The sequence below is a fragment of the Kogia breviceps genome, chromosome 5, assembly GCF_026419965.1.
Source record: "Kogia breviceps isolate mKogBre1 chromosome 5, mKogBre1 haplotype 1, whole genome shotgun sequence".
Classification (NCBI taxonomy): domain Eukaryota; kingdom Metazoa; phylum Chordata; class Mammalia; order Artiodactyla; family Physeteridae; genus Kogia; species Kogia breviceps.
Genome location: NC_081314.1, coordinates 107,755,060 through 107,773,497, shown reverse-complemented (window position 1 = coordinate 107,773,497; position 18,438 = coordinate 107,755,060). Strand labels below are relative to the sequence as shown.

Sequence of the window (18,438 nt, the reverse complement as noted above, 5' to 3'; positions counted from 1 at the left end):
TGCTTTCCTTTCTTGTGGGGACATTGGATACCATGTGTCCCAGATGGTAAAACTAGAGATGTAAGAGATTTACACAAACCACATTGAACTTTACATGACTAAAAAATAAACTCTTATTTTACTAAGTCACTGAGATTCGGTGATTTGGAGACTAATTTGAAGATTTGTGGATTAAAGTGTTATCACACCATAGCATATCTTACCCTAATTAACATAAGATTATGAAAAATTTAAACTAATGCCTATATTCAATAATGTGCTAATTTGCTACTTCATTAATTCTTTTTTTGGGCCTCTCACTGTTGTGGCCTCTCCCGTTGCGGAGCACAGGCTCCGGACGCACAGGCTCAGCGGCCATGGCTCACAGGCCTAGCTGCTCCGCGGCATGTGGGATCTTCCCAGACCAGGGAACGAACCCGTGTCCCCTGCATCGACAGGCATACTATCAACCACTGCGCCACCAGGGAAGCCCTCCTTCATTAATTCTAAAAGTAAGAGAGTTCTAGTGAAAGCATAAAACACATAGATAAGACAGAGTACTTCAGCTTATTCCTTGAATAAAATAAACAATAAAGCAAAAGAAAGGAAAAAAAGCCCTAAATATATTTAAATATTAGAGAATAGCACCAAGAAAATATCAATTTTCTAAATTATCCTATAATATAAATGGGGAAATAAAGACCTTAGAAACCTCTATCACATCAATCCATGATCCAAAAAAAAAAAAAAAAAAAAGGAACAAAATCTTATAAAATATCCTAAAGTCTGAGAAGGCTAAGGACAGATCACCTGGTATGGTTGGGAGGACAATAAAGAGAAAGAGTCTTTCAAAAAGGAGGACTGGCATATGAAAAGACCACAAGGGAGAGAGGACAGAGAAGGACCATTTTTCAGAAGAGGGGCAGGTAAAGCTCATTTGGAGGAAAAGATTTGGAAGCCTCCTGATCATGAGTCTTGTACACCACGTTCAGACTTCAGAAACAGAAGAGACAAAAAGCAGTTGGAGGGCTTCCGTGGTGGCGCAGTGGTTGGGAGTCCGCCTGCCGATGCAGGGGACACGGGTTCGTACCCCGGTCCGGGAGGATCCCACGTGCCGCGGAGCGGCTGGGCCCGTGAGCCATGGCCGCTGAGCCTGCGCTCCGCAACGGGAAAGGCCACAACGGTGAGAGCAGATGCCTCCTACTGATTTTTTTAGAAGCAAACTGCCATTTTGTGGAGAGGATCACATGGTGGGAATGGTGGGTGCCTTCACCAGCTGAGGGCCTGAGTCCTACATCTGCCAAAAACAGAATTCTGTCAATAATCCGTGAGTTTGGAAGAAGATTCCAAGCGTCAAATGAGATCTCGGCTCTGGTGGACCCCTTGATTTTATCCATGTGAGAACCTGGAGCAGCGCCCTGAACTTGTGCCTGGACTTCTGACCTATGAACCTATGAGATAATAAATTATGTTGTTTTAAGATGCTAAGTTTGTGGTAACTTGTTATGCAACAATAGAAAACTAATACTCAAGGCATGTATAACTTTGAATTAGGCTGAATGTATCAATATTGCTAATTTTGTTCCATGCGCTAGCTAGAGCCCCAGCTTCAGTTCTAACAGCTGGTTTGGTTAACTAATGCTATCGCAGACAAACTCTTGGCACGCACTGAACAACACTGAAATGCCAGACATTCCTTGACATAATATCAAAGAAAGAATAGGAGTCAGATGTTCTGGATTGAATTGTTCATGTGGCTCCTACCTGTTCACCACCTCACTTATCCACCCCACTCCATAACAGAAGAAAAGAATATATTTTCGTGACTATCATAGATTATTGAGGAAATCACCGGAATTTTTAAAAAGCATTGTACTAGCTGTTCTCCCTAGGTAGGAAATCTTGCTGGGAGGGGCTGCAATGAAAATGGGCTCCCAGATCTCAGGTGGGATGGGAGGAACCTGGGTGGCTGAGCTCAGGTAGCAGCCTGTACTGACCTGAATCAAAGTCAGTGCTCAAATCTTGGAGAAAGGATTAACAGGCAAAGATCTCCCAAAATTAGATGGAGAGACAACCCACAAAATTCTTCACTGAGTTTTTCACCCCAAACTCTCTGGGTTAGCAGATAGAGGCCGTATAGTTACAATACAAAGAAATCACCACCTTGCCTTAATTACCAGTCGAATCAGTGGATGAATACAGAACCTCTTGAATGAAGGAGAAGAAAGATGACCTTGAGGAAGCATCTGTAAACTTTTCTCCTAGTTTTCTCCAAAGCAAAATAAATGCACCGCGTAACTGCACTAAGGAAAAAGACTCTCAAAACTTTATTCATTATTAGATGCCTAAGATCTAAGATCAAAACACCTAAGATCTAAGGTATGCTGTTCAGAATTGAGGATTATGGGGCTCAGCTGATAAAGGGAATTCTGTCCTGAAACTATAGGCCCAATCAGACTCAATTTCAAACTGTGATTCCTTCTGATTCCTTCCCCAGGCCTAAGAGCACTGAACTACTTTCTGCAAAAATCTGGTCATGTCGGAATATTCCTGCTCAAGTGAGAAACAAGTTGTTATACACCTGGCTGTCCATTACGGAGATGCAAGAATAGATTTTAATGGACCTCTTATTTTTGAGGCATATTCCACTTTTAGATGTTCTACTCTGAGCTTTTTACTATGAGTCCAAAAGCTGCCAAGTGTAGGTGGAAACCAAAATAAGAGAATGCTCTCTAGCTAGTTCAAAGTTCATTTCAAACAGTCTGTCATGTAGCCGAGCCAGTGACTCATCAGATCTAATTTGGCTTAAATGGTCCATAGGACAGCAGGGTACTCTTGAGACACCCTAGCAAGTCCCAGAAGAAGAATTTCAGTAGTGATCCCTTTGAGTTGGGAGCAAGTCACATTTGTTTCAGCAATTATTTTCCCTTTGAGAATCTATTCCTGGTGCCCTTTTGGACTTTTGTGAGGTGAAGATCTGATCACAGGACAATGTGATTTGAACAGCTCATCATGAACTAGATGCTATGTTTTTCATCTAGCCATAAATTTAGTTGTGACAGCAGTTCAACTGTGAAATGTTCAAATGGTATGAATGGGATGAGCTAAAAGCACCACTAAGTGGCCTGGGCCAGTTTCTCATTCTCCTGACTTCTTTCCCTCCCTCTACCTCCCTTTATGGACTCATGAGGAAAGGCCTACAACCAAGAATGAAAAGGAAAAGATGCCTCAGTGTGATGTACCAACATGAGCCAGAGGTAGACCTGCTACAAAGCTACAGCCAGAAATGAACTACGGCCTCTCTCAAGGGTGATCCTGAAGGGCACAGGAGAAATAAAACCTTCACAAGAGGCAGACAGATAAGCAGTTATTTCTCATTGTCCACTTTGCTTAGAATGAGAAATTATCAGAGATCAGAATTTTTGCTACTTTCTCAATAGTTACAAATGATCTGTCCAGTTGTTCAGAGACCTATAAAGAGTTAGATCTTAGGCCTAGAAACAAGGAAGTTTGGGCAGGAATTGCCCCAGAGCTGAGAATATTTGTGTTCTAAGTGGACAGCCCCATACCAGGGAGGTTCTTAATTTAAAAAGGGGGCAGAATGGCCCACTTAATGATTGTCAGTTGTGGTTCTTCTCAAGGTAATCTAGTGCAAGGCTCACAAACTCAAAAATCAACAAGTGTCTGATAGGTACCATAAACAAGGGAAGAGAATTTGGTGACAAACAATGAGGAATGTTTGGAATTATGGCAAACTGGGGAGGATATAATCTATCTAAAGAAGGTAGCTGTGAATCAGCTCTAGCTGAATCTTTTTTTTTTAAGATTTTTTTTTTGACATGGACATTTTTAAAGTATTTATTGAGTTTGTTACAATATTGCTTCTGTTTTATGTTTGGGGTTTTCTTTGGCCACAAGGCACATGGGATCTTAGCTCCCTGACCAGGGATTGAAACTGCACCCCCTGCATTGGAAGTCGAAGTCTTAACCACTGGACCGCCAGGAAAGTCCCAGCTCTAGCTGAATCTTGCTGTGTTGGAATGTGGGCCCAGAATTGCCAGATCTTCCTTTGTTTTTCAAAAGAAGTTATAAAAACAAATTTTTGGATGAAATTTTCTGATTTTTTTTTTTTTTTTTTTTTTTGCTGTACGCGGGCCTCTCACTGTTGTGGCCTCTCCCGTTGCGGAGCACAGGCTCCGGACGCGCAGGCTCAGCGGCCATGGCTCACGGGCTCAGCCGCTCCGCGGCATGTGGGATCTTCCCGGACCGGGGTACGAACCCATGTCCCCTGCATCGGCAGGCGGACTCGCAACCACTGCGCCACCAGGGAAGCCCCAAATTTTCTGATTTTTAAATTGCTATGAGGACCAACACACAACTCTGTGGGTACATATGGCCTTCAGGCTGTTGCTTTGTGTCACTCAGTTTAGTGCTTGTTCGATATTCATAAAAAGGCAGCCATGGTGGCAAGGATGGAGACTACATGTAGACTCAGTTACACAGACTTTCCCTCATGAACAGTCACAGACTCTTGCTGTTAGCAGAATTGCTATTCATTCAGCTGTTGTAAATCGGACAGATTACAAATGCCAACCAGTTACTTGATGAATGGCTGTCTAGTTAGGGCACTTTCTTCATGAAGGAGCAGCAATTTGGACTCAGAGGTAGAGACATTTATTCTTATTTGGATTTAATTTTTCCATCAGCACCCCTACTGGAAGACTTGTTCAATGCTTTATGCTAAGCCATACAACTTTAGAATTAACTCCACAATTAAAGAAATAAGTCAATGGGATGATTATTATGGTTTTCATTGGTCTTATTGTGTACTCTAAGATCTGGAAAGAGCTAGCCTTATGGAATTATGGACTGATCAATTATTGAGGGCTCAGTTATTGCCTTTTGAGACACAGTACTATCTTCCAAAATGTTTTTTTTTTTTTAAAGTGGTACATTCTCTGAACCAGCAATCATTAATATTTGGTGCTCTTTTTCCTAAAGCCAAAATACACAGGTTAGGAGTGAAGGTAGAAAGGGAAGAAGTACTTGTCATGATTTGATGGTTAGTGACTCAGTTGAATTGTGTCCTTTATAAAAATGGTGAGGTCCTAATCCCCCAGTACCTATGAATGACTTTATTTGGAAATAGGAGCTTTGCAGATGATCAAGTTAAGAAGAAGTAATAAGAGCAGGCCTTAATCCAACGACTCATGTCCTCATCCAAAGGGGAAATTTGGAACAGGGACAGACATGTATAGAGGAAAGATGATGTGAAGACACTGGGAGAAGGCCATCTACAAGCCAAGGAATGTCTGAGGCTACTGGAAGCTAGGACAGAGGCATGGAACAGCCCTCAGAAGGAACCATTTCTGCTGACACCTTGATCCCAGACTTCTAGTCTCCAGAACTGTGAGACAATAAATTCCGTTGTTTAAGCCACCCAGGTTGTGGTACTTTGTTATGGCAGCCCTAAGAAACTACAGTAAGTCCCCTACATACGAACCTTCAAGTTGTGAGCTTTCAAAGATGCGAACACGCACTCGAGTGTCCAATCACATAAGTTAGTTCAGGTGTCTGGCGTACACTGTCACGTGCATGCATCCTCTACAAGTAGTTGTGCTTTTGTGTACTTTACTGTATAGAGTACAGTAGTACAATAACTTTGTTTCAAGCCCAGGATGTCCGAAAGCAAGAGGAAAAGCAGCGCTGATGTAGCTGGTACACCTAAGAAGAGGTTCATGATGCAGGAAATGGCAAAGGGATTTTCTTTATTTGAGGAGGCACTGTTAGTTTTTGAGGCTCAGGAACCAAATGTAGAACTGTACATGAAGGCTGCAGCAACCGTTCAGAAAGCAATCCAGTGCTACCGTGTCATCTATGACAAGAAAAAAAGCTGCTCCCCAGACATTGCTGGATCGTTTTTTCAAGAGGGTAGACAGAATTGAATGCAGCAAGGAACCGGAACCTGTGCCATCAGTGTCAGGTGTGAGTGAAATTGCAGCTTGCCCTCCGTCTCCTATTGCTGACGATCCTTCAGCTCTACCATCTTCCACCCCCTCTCCCTCCTCCAATTAGTAACTCTTCTTGCCTGTTCACTTGATGCCAGCCCCTGTATGCCAGCTGATGTACTGTACTACTGTACTTCTCAAGGCACTGTACTATAAGATTAAAAATGTTTATTTTTTGTGTTTGTTTTTTATGTACTATTTGTGTGAAAAGTATTATAAACCTATTACAGTACAGTACGTTTGTGTTACTTGGATACCTAGGCCAACTTTGTTGGACTTACGAACAAATTGGACTTACAAACTCGCTCTCAGAACAGAACTTGTTCATGTGTAGGGAACACACTGTAATTGACTGACCTGTTCTCAAATTTTTTGGTTTCTTTCTTTACAAGTAGGTTCCGTTCATCTAGAAATTGGAAAACCAAGAAGGAATGCATTCACTAGGAAACCTAACATATTTTCCACTGAATTAGAAGCTGTGACTGCTATGTAGCCACTTCAAGTTCTTTACTCCTGTTGGAAAAACAGAGAGAACTATGCTGGAATGACAATAAACAAGGCAAAATAGTGTAGTTGCCACGTACAAATCAGGGTTAGAAGTGTTGCCTCTCCAGGATGACTACTATACACAATAGAAATAGAAAAGAAGAGATGGATACAATCATCCATAGGGGGCAACAACAGGGCTCAGGTTCTTCCTGAATAAGGGTGTGGTACATCTCATTGAGTAGACAAAAAGATCAAACATGAGGAACTGCCTAAAAGCAGGAGACATATGAATTGGGTAGCGAAGGAAGAAGTCATAAATACCAGCTCTAGCTTAAAACCAAGAGAGACAGGCAAGCCCTAAAGCCAGTACCTGTATTCTCTTGCTTGTCTTTTCAAAATAATTTTCTGGAATATAGGATGTGTTGGTATACTACGATGTATCATTTCATCCATAAAGCACAACACATTGACACAGATTTGTGACAGAACTAGAGGAGGCAAGGACGTCACCTGGTGATACTAAACTAGGAAATGGTAGCCTTGAGCCTTCCTCTCTGAGTGTGGTGACTGGAAACTCTTGAAGAGGAGGTCCTTTCTGCTGTTCATTAGTTATTTGCATTATATTAGAAATATCTGCATTATATTTGAAATGTTTTTCAAATGGTGTTCATGGGAAGAAGGGCACGTGTGTATGTCGTACAGCCAATGATTGGAATGTGTAGACTTCTCTTGTTTCTGCTTCCTTCCCAGGATCCATTCCTCTGTGGGCTATCCTCTGGCACTCCACTTGATTCTACTGAGTTGTCAACCACAGGACTCCAGGAACAAGCTAAGCCAAAATAATCAGGCTCTTTTTTCTAAGAAATTCAATCATGAACAAACAGGTATGCACAGAACTAGAAGGCAGTTAGAACTGAGTCATCTGATGGCAGCTCCTCACATAGTGAGCACATGAGTTCCCACTATATAGATCAACTAAATGCCCAAGTCCCTGGCTTCCCTAGGCCTGGTTATTCAACATGCCATTAAGTAGGTCTTCCAATAAATCCACTCAGCTTTTATTTTTCCTCTATTTTTCTTTCTTCCTTCCTCTTTTTTCTTCCTTTCTTTCTTCCTTCCTTTCTTTCTCCCTTCCTTCCTTCCTTTCTCTTTTCTTTTTCTTTCTTTCTTTCTTTCTTTCTTTCTTTCTTTCTTTCTTTCTTTCTTTCTTTCTTTCTTTCTTTCTTTCTTCTGCTTTAGTTAGCAAGAGTCTTTACTGTTGCTTGTAGCTAAAGATTAGTTAATATATGTATTATCAGGCTTCTCATATTTTTTTCTCACAGTATTTTGAAGTTTAAATATGCATATAGATCTTTTAGTTATTAAAGAGGATATTGAACTTGGTGGACAGAAAAGCTCTATTATGAAAAGCATGACTGTATATCCTAGATAGGATTAATGGCAAGAGAGTACGGCATAGGGTGTTGTTGTTGTTGTTGATGATGATGATGCAGTACACCAGATATTGTCTCTAACTCTTCCAGCACCAACCCCAACTCTAACCTAAGCTTGATAAAATCTCTCCATCAGTTCAACTTTTTGGACTCTGAAATAAAGGAAATTTAAGAAAAGACAAAGATAGATAAACAGTAAAAGAAATGGTCAGGGCTTCCCTGGTGGTGCAGTGGTTGAGAGTCTGCCTGCTGATGCAGGGGACGCGGGTTCGTGCCCCGGTCCGGGAAGATCCCACATGCCACAGAGCGGCTAAGCCCGTGAGCCATGGCCGCTGAGCCTGCACGTCTGGAGCCTGTGCTCCGCAACGAGAGAGGGCACAACAGTGAGAGGCCCGCATACTGCAAAAAAAAAAGAAAGAAGGAAAGAGGAAAGTAAAAAAGAGAAGGAAAATATGAGTCAGTAATGTCAAGGGTAGACTGCACCTAAGCAGAAGTGGAAGTCTGGAAAGGGCCAAATTAGCACAGCCAAAGGGGACATCCCCTTTCTTCTATTTTTCTTCACACAGCCTTTAGTGTGGTATACAATATATAGACAGCATAAGTTTTAAATCTATAGATAGATAGATACACATACATATAGATACAGATATAGATACAAGCATGTGTGAAAAGTCAGTTCACATCTCTGAACAATTTCAGAAAAGTTGAACTGGATGATTTCTCAACTCTCTCAAACCTAAAGCTGTGATTTTTAAACTTTTTCTTTAAATAGTGACTGTATTTCTATGGACTAAACAATAAATCAAATATTTGGAATTCTAATTCTATCTCAAATTTACAATCTTAGGGAGTAAACACATTCCATCTGTATCTCGGTTTTCTCATCAGTAGACCAGAAATGATTTTTAATCCAATTAAACTAGAATTAAAGAACTAATTTATATATGCTATCAGTGTCTATATATAACAAGATCTCTCCATATGTATGGTTTGATTATCTCTGTATAATACATATAGACACACATATCATTTTTTAACTCTGCCTAGATTGCATGAACGTGTAACAATCTCTACAAAAAGAACGGGTTTAGCAAATTCCTGTAGTGACAAGCAGTACGTGTGGCAAGCCATTTTTGCCTTTTTCTAAATCTCTCTAAAACACCGGTTATCATGTTTTAGGTATTTACCCATATATTTCTTTGTAAGCACAATTAACAACCTTGTTCTCTGGTACAGAGTTCAACAAGCAGACCCCTGAGAGGACAATGCATGGCCGTCCAGTCCATAAATAATTATCAGTGGAAATGTACTCTAGGATCCCATGGATGGCAAGGTCATGGTTGGCTCTGGAGGATGCATTCTCTGTATTTTGTTGGCTTCACTTGTACACTCTAAAATCATATTTCCCAATAGGGAAGCTGTCTCAGTCTGTGTAGGGGTCAATAAAAACCTTTCTGTGATGAGAGCATACTCCATATGTTTAAGTGTTATTCCCAACATCTTGCCTTGCGATGTTCAAATTATTTCCTATATTAGTCTTTTCATATTGATTACAATTTACTGGTTATTTAGACCCAGTAGTTTTTCATGTTTTAATTATCCCCTCTGTGATTATTTCTTCTCTCCATTTCCAAATGTTCTTTTCTCTCTTCAGTGTTTTTTTGTTGGTTTTCACTTTCATGAAATTTCATTCCATTCTGGTAGAATATTTTAGTGACTTCCAAAATGGAATGATTGCATTCCAGGAGAGTGTGCAAGATCATTCATTAAGGTACAGAAAGAAAACACCAGTGCTACTGTTCAGATTTATTTTGACTTTATCCTTTAAAAACTCATTTAAACATACATAATATAATGTTCATAGTATACTAGGTCAGAAGTGCAGGTGTGTAATAAATAACTAAATATTTTTAAAAAATAAAAACACTGGTTATCAGACAAATACTTGATTGTCCTACTGAACTATATACTTAATGAGTTACTGTATGTGGTCCATATATAGGCTTAATGATAGAGGTTTGTATGTTGAAATTCTGCTATTATGCGTCTTTAATATAAAATCAACAAATGTTGTTTTAGCCTTTAAATTAGAATTTTAAAAAAACCTCATTCATCCTGATCTGTAACTCATAAAAACTAATAAAACTAGCAGAATGTTAGTAAATTCCTACTTAATTCTCCTGACATTGTCATCTTTGAAAAGTTTACATTGTTCACATAGCTTTAACCAATCTAAAAGCTATGGTGTAATTCAGAGTTTATCTCTCCCATGCCATTTCCTGAGAATAAAGCATAGCACAAGTAAGCATTTTTGACCAGTGAGCATGCTTAACCTTTAAAGAACAAACTAATTAACTGACAACTAAGATGTACTAAATGCCTTGATATCCCTATATATATATATATATATATATATATATATATATTTAGAGAAAACTCAACATCGTGCCTTGAATCCAGGCATGGGAACATAAAGAACAGGAAACACAAAGATAAAGTACAGAGAACTCATGCGACGACCTCAGACCAGTGGCACTCCGTCAAAAATCCTCAGTACGAAATTATCTGAGAACTACAATATTTAACAGTCCTTTTGATTTCAAGGTTAAAAAAATTACATCTCCATACTGCTACGCAAACCCGCACTCCTCCCCAAATAATTCGTGTGTCAATGTTGAGATAAGGAAACCAAGCTCAAAGTCCAGGCATTGCAGAGCGGAGGTAGGTTGCAGCAGGGGGTGCTGATTGGGGACAGGCGCTAGTTCAAAGAGAAGACAGAGTGGTCTGCCTTTCCTCTCTACTTTTACACTGTAATGTGCTCATCCTTGTCCTCTGACTGGGAACTTCAACTGTTTGGGGCAAATGGGTACGTGTTCTAATTCCTTCATTGATATTTAGTATCACTCTTGTTCTAGAATCTGTCCTGTAGGCAACACTTGATTCCCAGACTAGGGTGAATATTGACCCTGCCTCCACCATTATTACACTGCCCGCTAGATCCACGGCTGATGGAAGCACTTGCTGGAAACTTTCTAGGAGGCTGCAGCCCTAGAAAAGAAAATCCTCCCAGCAGGGCTTGTAGTTCAGTGGGCAATGCTGACAGAAGAAGACAAGACGCTATTGATTACTCACAGTTCGCCTCCAAGACGGGAAACACTAGGGCGAGGCACGCCAGCAGCGCCCCAGAACGCCCACCCAGGACCCTCATGGCGAAGCGCGCGGAGGCGCGGGCGGGGACGGTGGAGCGTCGCGGGTGCTCGTCGTGCCGCGGGGCTGCGACTGGAGCGCCGCCGTCTGAGAACTGCGGCTCGGCGGCGCCTGCGAGCTCGCTCGCACGCGGAGCAGCCGAGCCGGGGGCGGAGGAGACCGCCCGCTCCCAGCCCCCAGCCCGACGGGGAAGTGATAACAAGGACATTTCCTGGAAGCTTTTCTTTTCGGAGCTGGGGGAAGGGCTCAGGGAGAGTGCTGAAGGCCTAGTAAACAGTATCGAGATATCCTCCTCGCCCTTTCCCAAACTGTAGCGTTTCGTTCCGGTGTCCGGAATGTGAAGTTTGCCAAGGAAAAGGGGAAGCAAACGTAGTAAAACACACACACACACACACACCCCACCCCCCACACCACACACACACACACACACACACACACACACACACACACGCGCGCGCGCGCAAAACAGAACCTCCAGCGAGCCGGAGTGGAAGGCGGAGTGGTCAAGAATACTTTGAGGACTCAGAGGTCGGGGTGTCCTGGCTTAGAAGGAAAACATCTTGAGAGACATTGGGGATGTTAACCAAAACCTAGAAGCGAAATGAGAACTCTAGGAAGGTTACAGAGAACAGAGATAATGGAATCAAATGTGGTAGTTTTTGATTGTCTACATTTTTGTTTTGTTCTTGAATTTATAGCGTAAAAAAAGTATAGCAAAAAAAAATGTTTTGGGAAAAAAGAGAATGTATCAAATTCTATCACCTTCAAACAGCTCGTTTTTGGATTTTGCATGTTACCTCTGCGTTTTTGTGCTTAGGTAAGTGCATTTGAAATATGTTACTTAATGTTTAAGGCTGCCTTTGGAGCTAAACCGCCTGGATTCAAATGACAATGCTCTGCAGCTTACTAGTTGTATGATCCGTAAAATGGAGATAGTAGTAGGTTTTCACAGTGTTAATAGAAGAATTTAAAGAGATAACACACGTGAAGCAATTAGTGTGTTAAAGAGTAGCACATAGTTAAGGCACACTTACTACTATCATTCCAGTATTTCTGCCCAGTGAACAATATCAATTGATTTCCTATGTATGTGAGTGAAACTCAATAGGCTGATGATCTTTAAAGGGTGTATTCCAGCTCTAGCTGTCTGTGGTTTTATGATCCAGGTGGATGAAAGTTGATATTAGAGTCACTTTTTCTAAGAAAATTTGCAAAGGAATTGTTGAATATATCCATATTCTTCCCTCTTTTAAATAAATTCTTTTCCTTCTTGCTATGTCTGAATCTACATGTTAATCTATTCACCACTTTATTCCCACCCCGTGATTTAATTATAAATATAATTCTAGTCTCGATAGAATTGTTTGGTGGGCTAGCAATCAGAACATAAAACAAAACGACCTTTAAATACTATATTTAATTATTGAATATTTAAATGCATTTAGGCCATGAGTCCTCATTTGTTAGGAAGAATTAGAAGTAGAATATCATTTTTGAGTTCTCAAAATTTCAGAGGAAAAACTTCCAAGATCATGAATCAACAGCATTCATAACAAATCATCTCCCGTACAGACATTAAAAAATATAAAGAGTATGAAGAAAGAAATGTTGGAGAAATGCAAGGTACCTAAAAGAAAAATCTTGATCTTTCAAAGACTCCAACTGAATGTGAAGTTTTAAGTCATTTCAAGACCACAAATGTACATCACAGTGCTAACAATAGTTGTCAATGTGTCCTGCCTACACTGTAATGTTGAACTTTGAAAAATAATACCCTGAAATGTTTAAAATGAAATTTAATAATACATCTTTGGATAAAATTTTCAAGTTTTTAATTTATTGCATAAGTTCACTCTGTGAAGATGATTTTGCCTTTAGCTCAATATTGATTAACATTTGGTCAATTTCACTTGGCCAAAATTTGTTTTCAGTATACTTTTAAATATGCAATTAAATCTTATTCAAAATTTAACTGCTAATCTAATCCCTTTTCCTAGTCCTAATTCTGATCCCATTCCCTCACCCAGTTTTACATTTCTCCATATAATCTTCTACTGGTATATTGTCCCATTTACTTATTAATTATGTCTATTACCTGCATCCTCATCTCTCTCCACCATGCCAACTAAAATTGGCACTTGCCATCTGCCTCTACAAAGATTAAGTCACTAGCCACTGCAGCCGCTGACCTTCAACACACCCTGAAAGGAGTTCTGGGTAATCAGGAATGAGGCACTCTGTGCTCTGGGAAAAACTGACGGAACAGGCCTTCAGATAGTTAGATAATTTCAGAAGATTTTATGAGCACAAATTCTTGCATCTCCTCATATCTAGAAAAGCAGTAAAATCATGAACAGTGACATCTGCTCCTCGTCACTAGCAGCAAGCCTCTGCCAAAATGTGTGCTTGACTGCATGTACCCCCCTTCACTAAAGTCATATATAATACTGACCTTCCCCCTGCCTCTTTGGAGCAGTGCCTCAGAGTTATCTGAGATGCTCTTTCCCAGGCTATAGTACTCATTTTGCCCCCAATAAAACCTAACGTGAAACTCTCACGTTGTGCATTTTTTTTTCAGTCAACAGCCACTAGAATGTAAAATCCATGAGGGCAGGAATTTTTTAATGTTTTGTTCACAGCTATATTCCTGGTGCCTAGAACAGTGACTGGTACATAAACATTCAGCAAAATTCAGTTTAACAATATAAGTCTGGGAGGGGATTTTCCTGGTGGCACAGTGGTTAAGAAACCACCTGCCAATGCAGGGGACACTGCTTCAAGCCCTGGTCCAGGAAGATCCCACATGCCACGGAGCAACTAAGCCTGTGCGCAACAACTACTGAGCCTGCACTCTAGAGCCTGTGAGCCGCAACTACTGAGCCCATGTGCCACAACTACTGAGCCCTTGTGCCACAACTACTGAAGCCCATGCGCCTAGAGCCCATGCTCTGCAACAAGAGAAGCCACTGCAATGAGAAGCCTGTGCACCGCAGCGAAGAATAGCCCCCGCTGGCTGCAACTAGAGAAAGCCCACGTGCAGCAACCAAGACTGAACACAGCCAAAATATATACATACATATATATATATATATATATATATATATATATATATATATATATATATATATGGGAATATTTATGCCCTAATATCAACAGTGATCATTTTCAGTAGTGGGGTTATGGATCATTTTCTTTTTGCTGATTTATGTATTTTACTTTTCTACAATAATATTTTAATATTTGCTTTGTAAAAACAAACAAATACTAAAGTAGTTAAACCACAGGCATTGAGGACCTGTCTTGTTTTATTTGTTTGTTTGTTTTAGATAGAGTGATTTTAATGGTTGTACTTTAAGAATGTTATTTGTTAAATGCTTACAAAATGGATCAGATTAGAAACCAAGTAACATTTATACAAGAGATAACAAGTGTTGGTGAGGATGTGGAGAAAAGGGAACCCTTGTTCACTGTTGGTGGGAATGTACACATCAGTACAACCATTATAGAAAACAGTACAGAAGTTTCTCAAGAAATTAAAAACAGAACTACCATATGATCTGTAAACATAGAGTGTTGCCCACAATTCCAGTTCTACAAGGATCAAGTCATTAGCCACTATATTCACTGACTTACAAATACATGCTGAAAGGAATTCAATAAAGTGTTCTGTGTTTTGGATCTATGGGCCCCTAGATAGTTAAGAAGTGTATCTAAGGAAGAATTTCAATGACCCCAGATTCTTGCATCTTCCTATACATAGACAAGCACTAAAATCCTTAACTGGAGATATATGTTTATGTGATTAGCAGTAATCTTTTACCAAGATGTACGCTTGACTACATGTATTTCCCAGCCAAAAAATTCATATATATATATATGAACCTCTTCAGAGCAATTCCTCAGAGCTATTCTCCTGGGCTACAGTCCTCAGTAAGTCCTGAATAAAATTCAACTCACAGCTGTTATGTTGTGAGGTTATTTCCAAGTCAGCAGATCTGACAATTTCACTTCTGGTTATATATCCAAAGGAAATAAAATCACTCTCTTGAAGAGACATCTGTACTCCCAAATTTATTACAGCATTATTTACAAGAGCCAACAATGGAAAAAACACCGAAGTGTCCATCAACAGGTGAATGGATAAGGAACATGTGAAATCTATCTACCTATGTTGCACATTTATGTATGGCAGTAAGGCATTTTGCTAAGTGAAATAAACCAGACAGAGAAAGACAAATTTGCATGTAATCACTTACATGTAGAGTTTTTTAAAAGTCAAATTAATAGAAATGGAGAGTAGAATGGTGGTTTCAGGGGTTGAGGGGTGGGGAAATGGGGGAGAGGCTGATAAAAGGGTACAAACTTTCAGTTATAAGATGAATAAGTTTTGAGGATCTAAACTATAGCATGGTGACTATAGTTAATTATACTGTATTGTATACTTGAAATTTGCTAAGAGAGTAGCAAATTCTCACCAAAAAAAAGAAGAAAGAAGGAAAGGTAACTGTGAGGTGGTGGATGTGTTAATTAATTTGATTGTGGAAATCATTTCACAATGTATACATATACGTATACATGTATACATACATTTTCACATATATCAAAGCATAAGATTGTACACTTCAAATATATTACAATTTTATTTGTCAATTTTACCTTAATAAAACTGGAGGGAAAAAAAGTAACCACGTGACATTTAGGATGCAAATTCAACAATATCTGGGAGATGAAACAAGAGTCTTAATTAGGATGATGACAGCAAGATTGTTTTTTTCATTCAGAACAAACTAGGTTGTACTGTAGTCAGACAACCACAAAATTATAGCAGCTTAAAATAAGGGTTTATTTCTTGCTCATAGGAAGTCTACTACAGGACTTTCTAGGCAGCTGTCTTCCATGTGTTGGCTCAGCATTCCATGCTGTTTTTATATTATAGTACCTTCAGAGTTAAAGTAGGCTTCCACAGTTACCATGGCAAGGGATGATAGAACATGGAGAATTTGGCCCAGCTCTTAAATGATTTCACCAAGAAGGATATAACCACTATACTCACATTTCACTGAACAAAGCAGGTCCCATGACTTCAAGAAGGTGGGAATAACTATCACATGTGCTTGTAAAAGAAAAAGAGAACTGGAAATAGTGAGCAGCACATATGCCTACCAAACCACTTAATATATTGAAAAACTAATGGTCAGCTAGTTAACTAACTGACCAACTGTATGTTGGTACCAGAAATGTTTGGTAATGTATCACTAACAGAATTAAGGAAGACATGAAGTAGAGCAGAGGTTGAGTATAGTTCCAGAAATGCTCAAGGATAGTAAGTGTAGTAGGGCTCTTCAGGCACAGAAATAGTTTTTAGACTCTCCAAGAGAACATGTTTTTTAAAAGGGAAAGCAGAGGGATAAGGTCAGATCTTTTTTTTTTTTTTTTTTTTTTTTGCGGTATGCGGGCCTCTCACTGTTGTGGCCTCTCCCGTTGCGGAGCACAGGCTCCGGACGCGCAGGCTCAGCAGCCATGGCTCACGGGCTTAGTTGCTCCGCGGCATGTGGGATCTTCCCGGACCAGGGCACGAACCCGTGTCTCCTGCATCGGCAGGCGGACTCTCAACCACTGCGCCACCAGGGAAGCCCAAGGTCAGATCTTAGAGAATACATATAGGAAGCTGAAAGAGGAATAACCCGTGAGATCAGAAGATAACCATAAGAGTATATAATTGTGAAAAGCCAAGGGAGGAAAGAATTTTAGAAGAGTTAACTATATTAAATGTAGTTATAGAGGTATTATAGTGTCTGGACAGGACAGTCTGGGCAGAGACAGTCTAGCAGTGATGAGGAAGGGCCGGTTCAGTTAGGAAAACCAGTTGAAGTCATACAGCCTTGAGCATCTGGAAAGAAAACTGAAGTTATCAAGGCAGGACAATGAGAATAGTGAACAAGATCCCTAGCAGTTTGGAGACAGAGGTAGGGGGATATATACCATAAATATTTATGGAACAGGTGACACCAACTTCAAAAATCTGCTACCTATTATTTGTTAGAAATTGCACCTGAGCTTTATTTCTCTCATTTCATCACCTTAGCAACCCTGCAAAGTAGGTATTTTCATTGTCATTTTACAGATAGGGCACTTGAGTTCAGAGCCAGTAAGCTGTAAGAGATGTATATGTGCTTGAATTAGGGATACATGAATTAGTAAAAGACAGAAAACAATTTAAAAACTAGATCTACCTTGGGCTTCCCTGGTGGTGCAGTGGTTGAGAGTCTGCCTATCGATGCAGGGGATACGGGTTCTTGCCCCGAGCCAGGAGGATCTCACATGCCGCGGAGCGGCTGGGCCCGTGAGCCATGGCCGCTGAGCCTGCGCGTCCGGAGCCTGTGCTCCGCAACGCGAGAGGCCTCAACAGTGAGAGGCCCGCGTACTGCAAAAAAAAAACCCCAACAAACTAGACCTACCTTAGGTAGGTAGGTGCTCGGACCTACCTTAATCCCAAACCATTATTTTCTCTTGGATACACTGGGCTTCCCAGGGCCCTCTCTCTTTTTACCAGGGTTTGAAAATATATATTTAAGTGGAGACTAAGTGGACACACGGGTCCCTATATATAATGCATTCATTTTTTCTATAGGAATGTACTTGTCATTTACTTATTTCCAAAGAATATAAAGGAAAAGCAGATATTACATATCTCTTTAAATAAAATAAAGCTTGTTACAAAACAGCCAGTAGATCATGCTCTCCATTTTGCAGAAACCAAATAGCTAGCAATCTATGTATCTAAAAATCCTGGAAAGAATATACATCAAAATATTAACACTGGTTATCTTTGGTTGGTGAGTGTGAGATCTTATTTTCTTCATCTTGTTCCTTTTTCAGCCTTTTTCACCCTTTCTACAATGAGCATATTATTTCTTTTGTAAACATAATCCCCCACACAACACATATCATAAATTTCCATTTCATATTTTATGTAGCAAACAGCAATAAACGTTATACAGATTAAAACTTCACTCTCATCTGAACTAGTGGATAGTTAGCAAATGAGTTTTCCCCTCGTTCTTAATTGCCCCAGTGTATTGTTTCTGTACTTGTGCAGCCAGAGTTGGCTGGAATTCCACAGGATCCTCATTGTTGCTTCATGAAACAAAACAAAACAAAACATGCACAAGACCTGAGATCTCTGGATCTCATTTGGGGTTGGAGACAGACGAGGAGCAGCACCCTCACACAGTTTGGATGGGTATGCAGATCGGTCTTAGCCTAAGATCTGTCGGAAATCCCTCAACTCTTCTCTAGACGCTTCCGTTGCCTAGATACGA

At 40.2% G+C, this 18,438-nt stretch overlaps 1 protein-coding gene across 2 annotated transcripts in view; it reads right to left on the bottom strand.

The window, feature by feature from the left end:
* The window catches only part of PROS1 (protein S), a 64,714-nt gene extending 53,207 nt beyond the window's left edge, over window positions 1–11,507 (bottom strand). The window contains exon 1 of one of the 2 annotated variants that reach the window (XM_059063832.2): window positions 11,042–11,507. In XM_059063832.2, coding sequence (XP_058919815.2) covers window positions 11,042–11,324 — 283 coding nt within the window. In that variant the 5' untranslated portion in view covers window positions 11,325–11,507. The remainder of the gene's footprint in view (window positions 1–11,041) is intronic. The other variant, XM_067034876.1, reaches the window with a different exon arrangement.
* Between the last annotated feature and the right edge of the window lie 6,931 nt (window positions 11,508–18,438).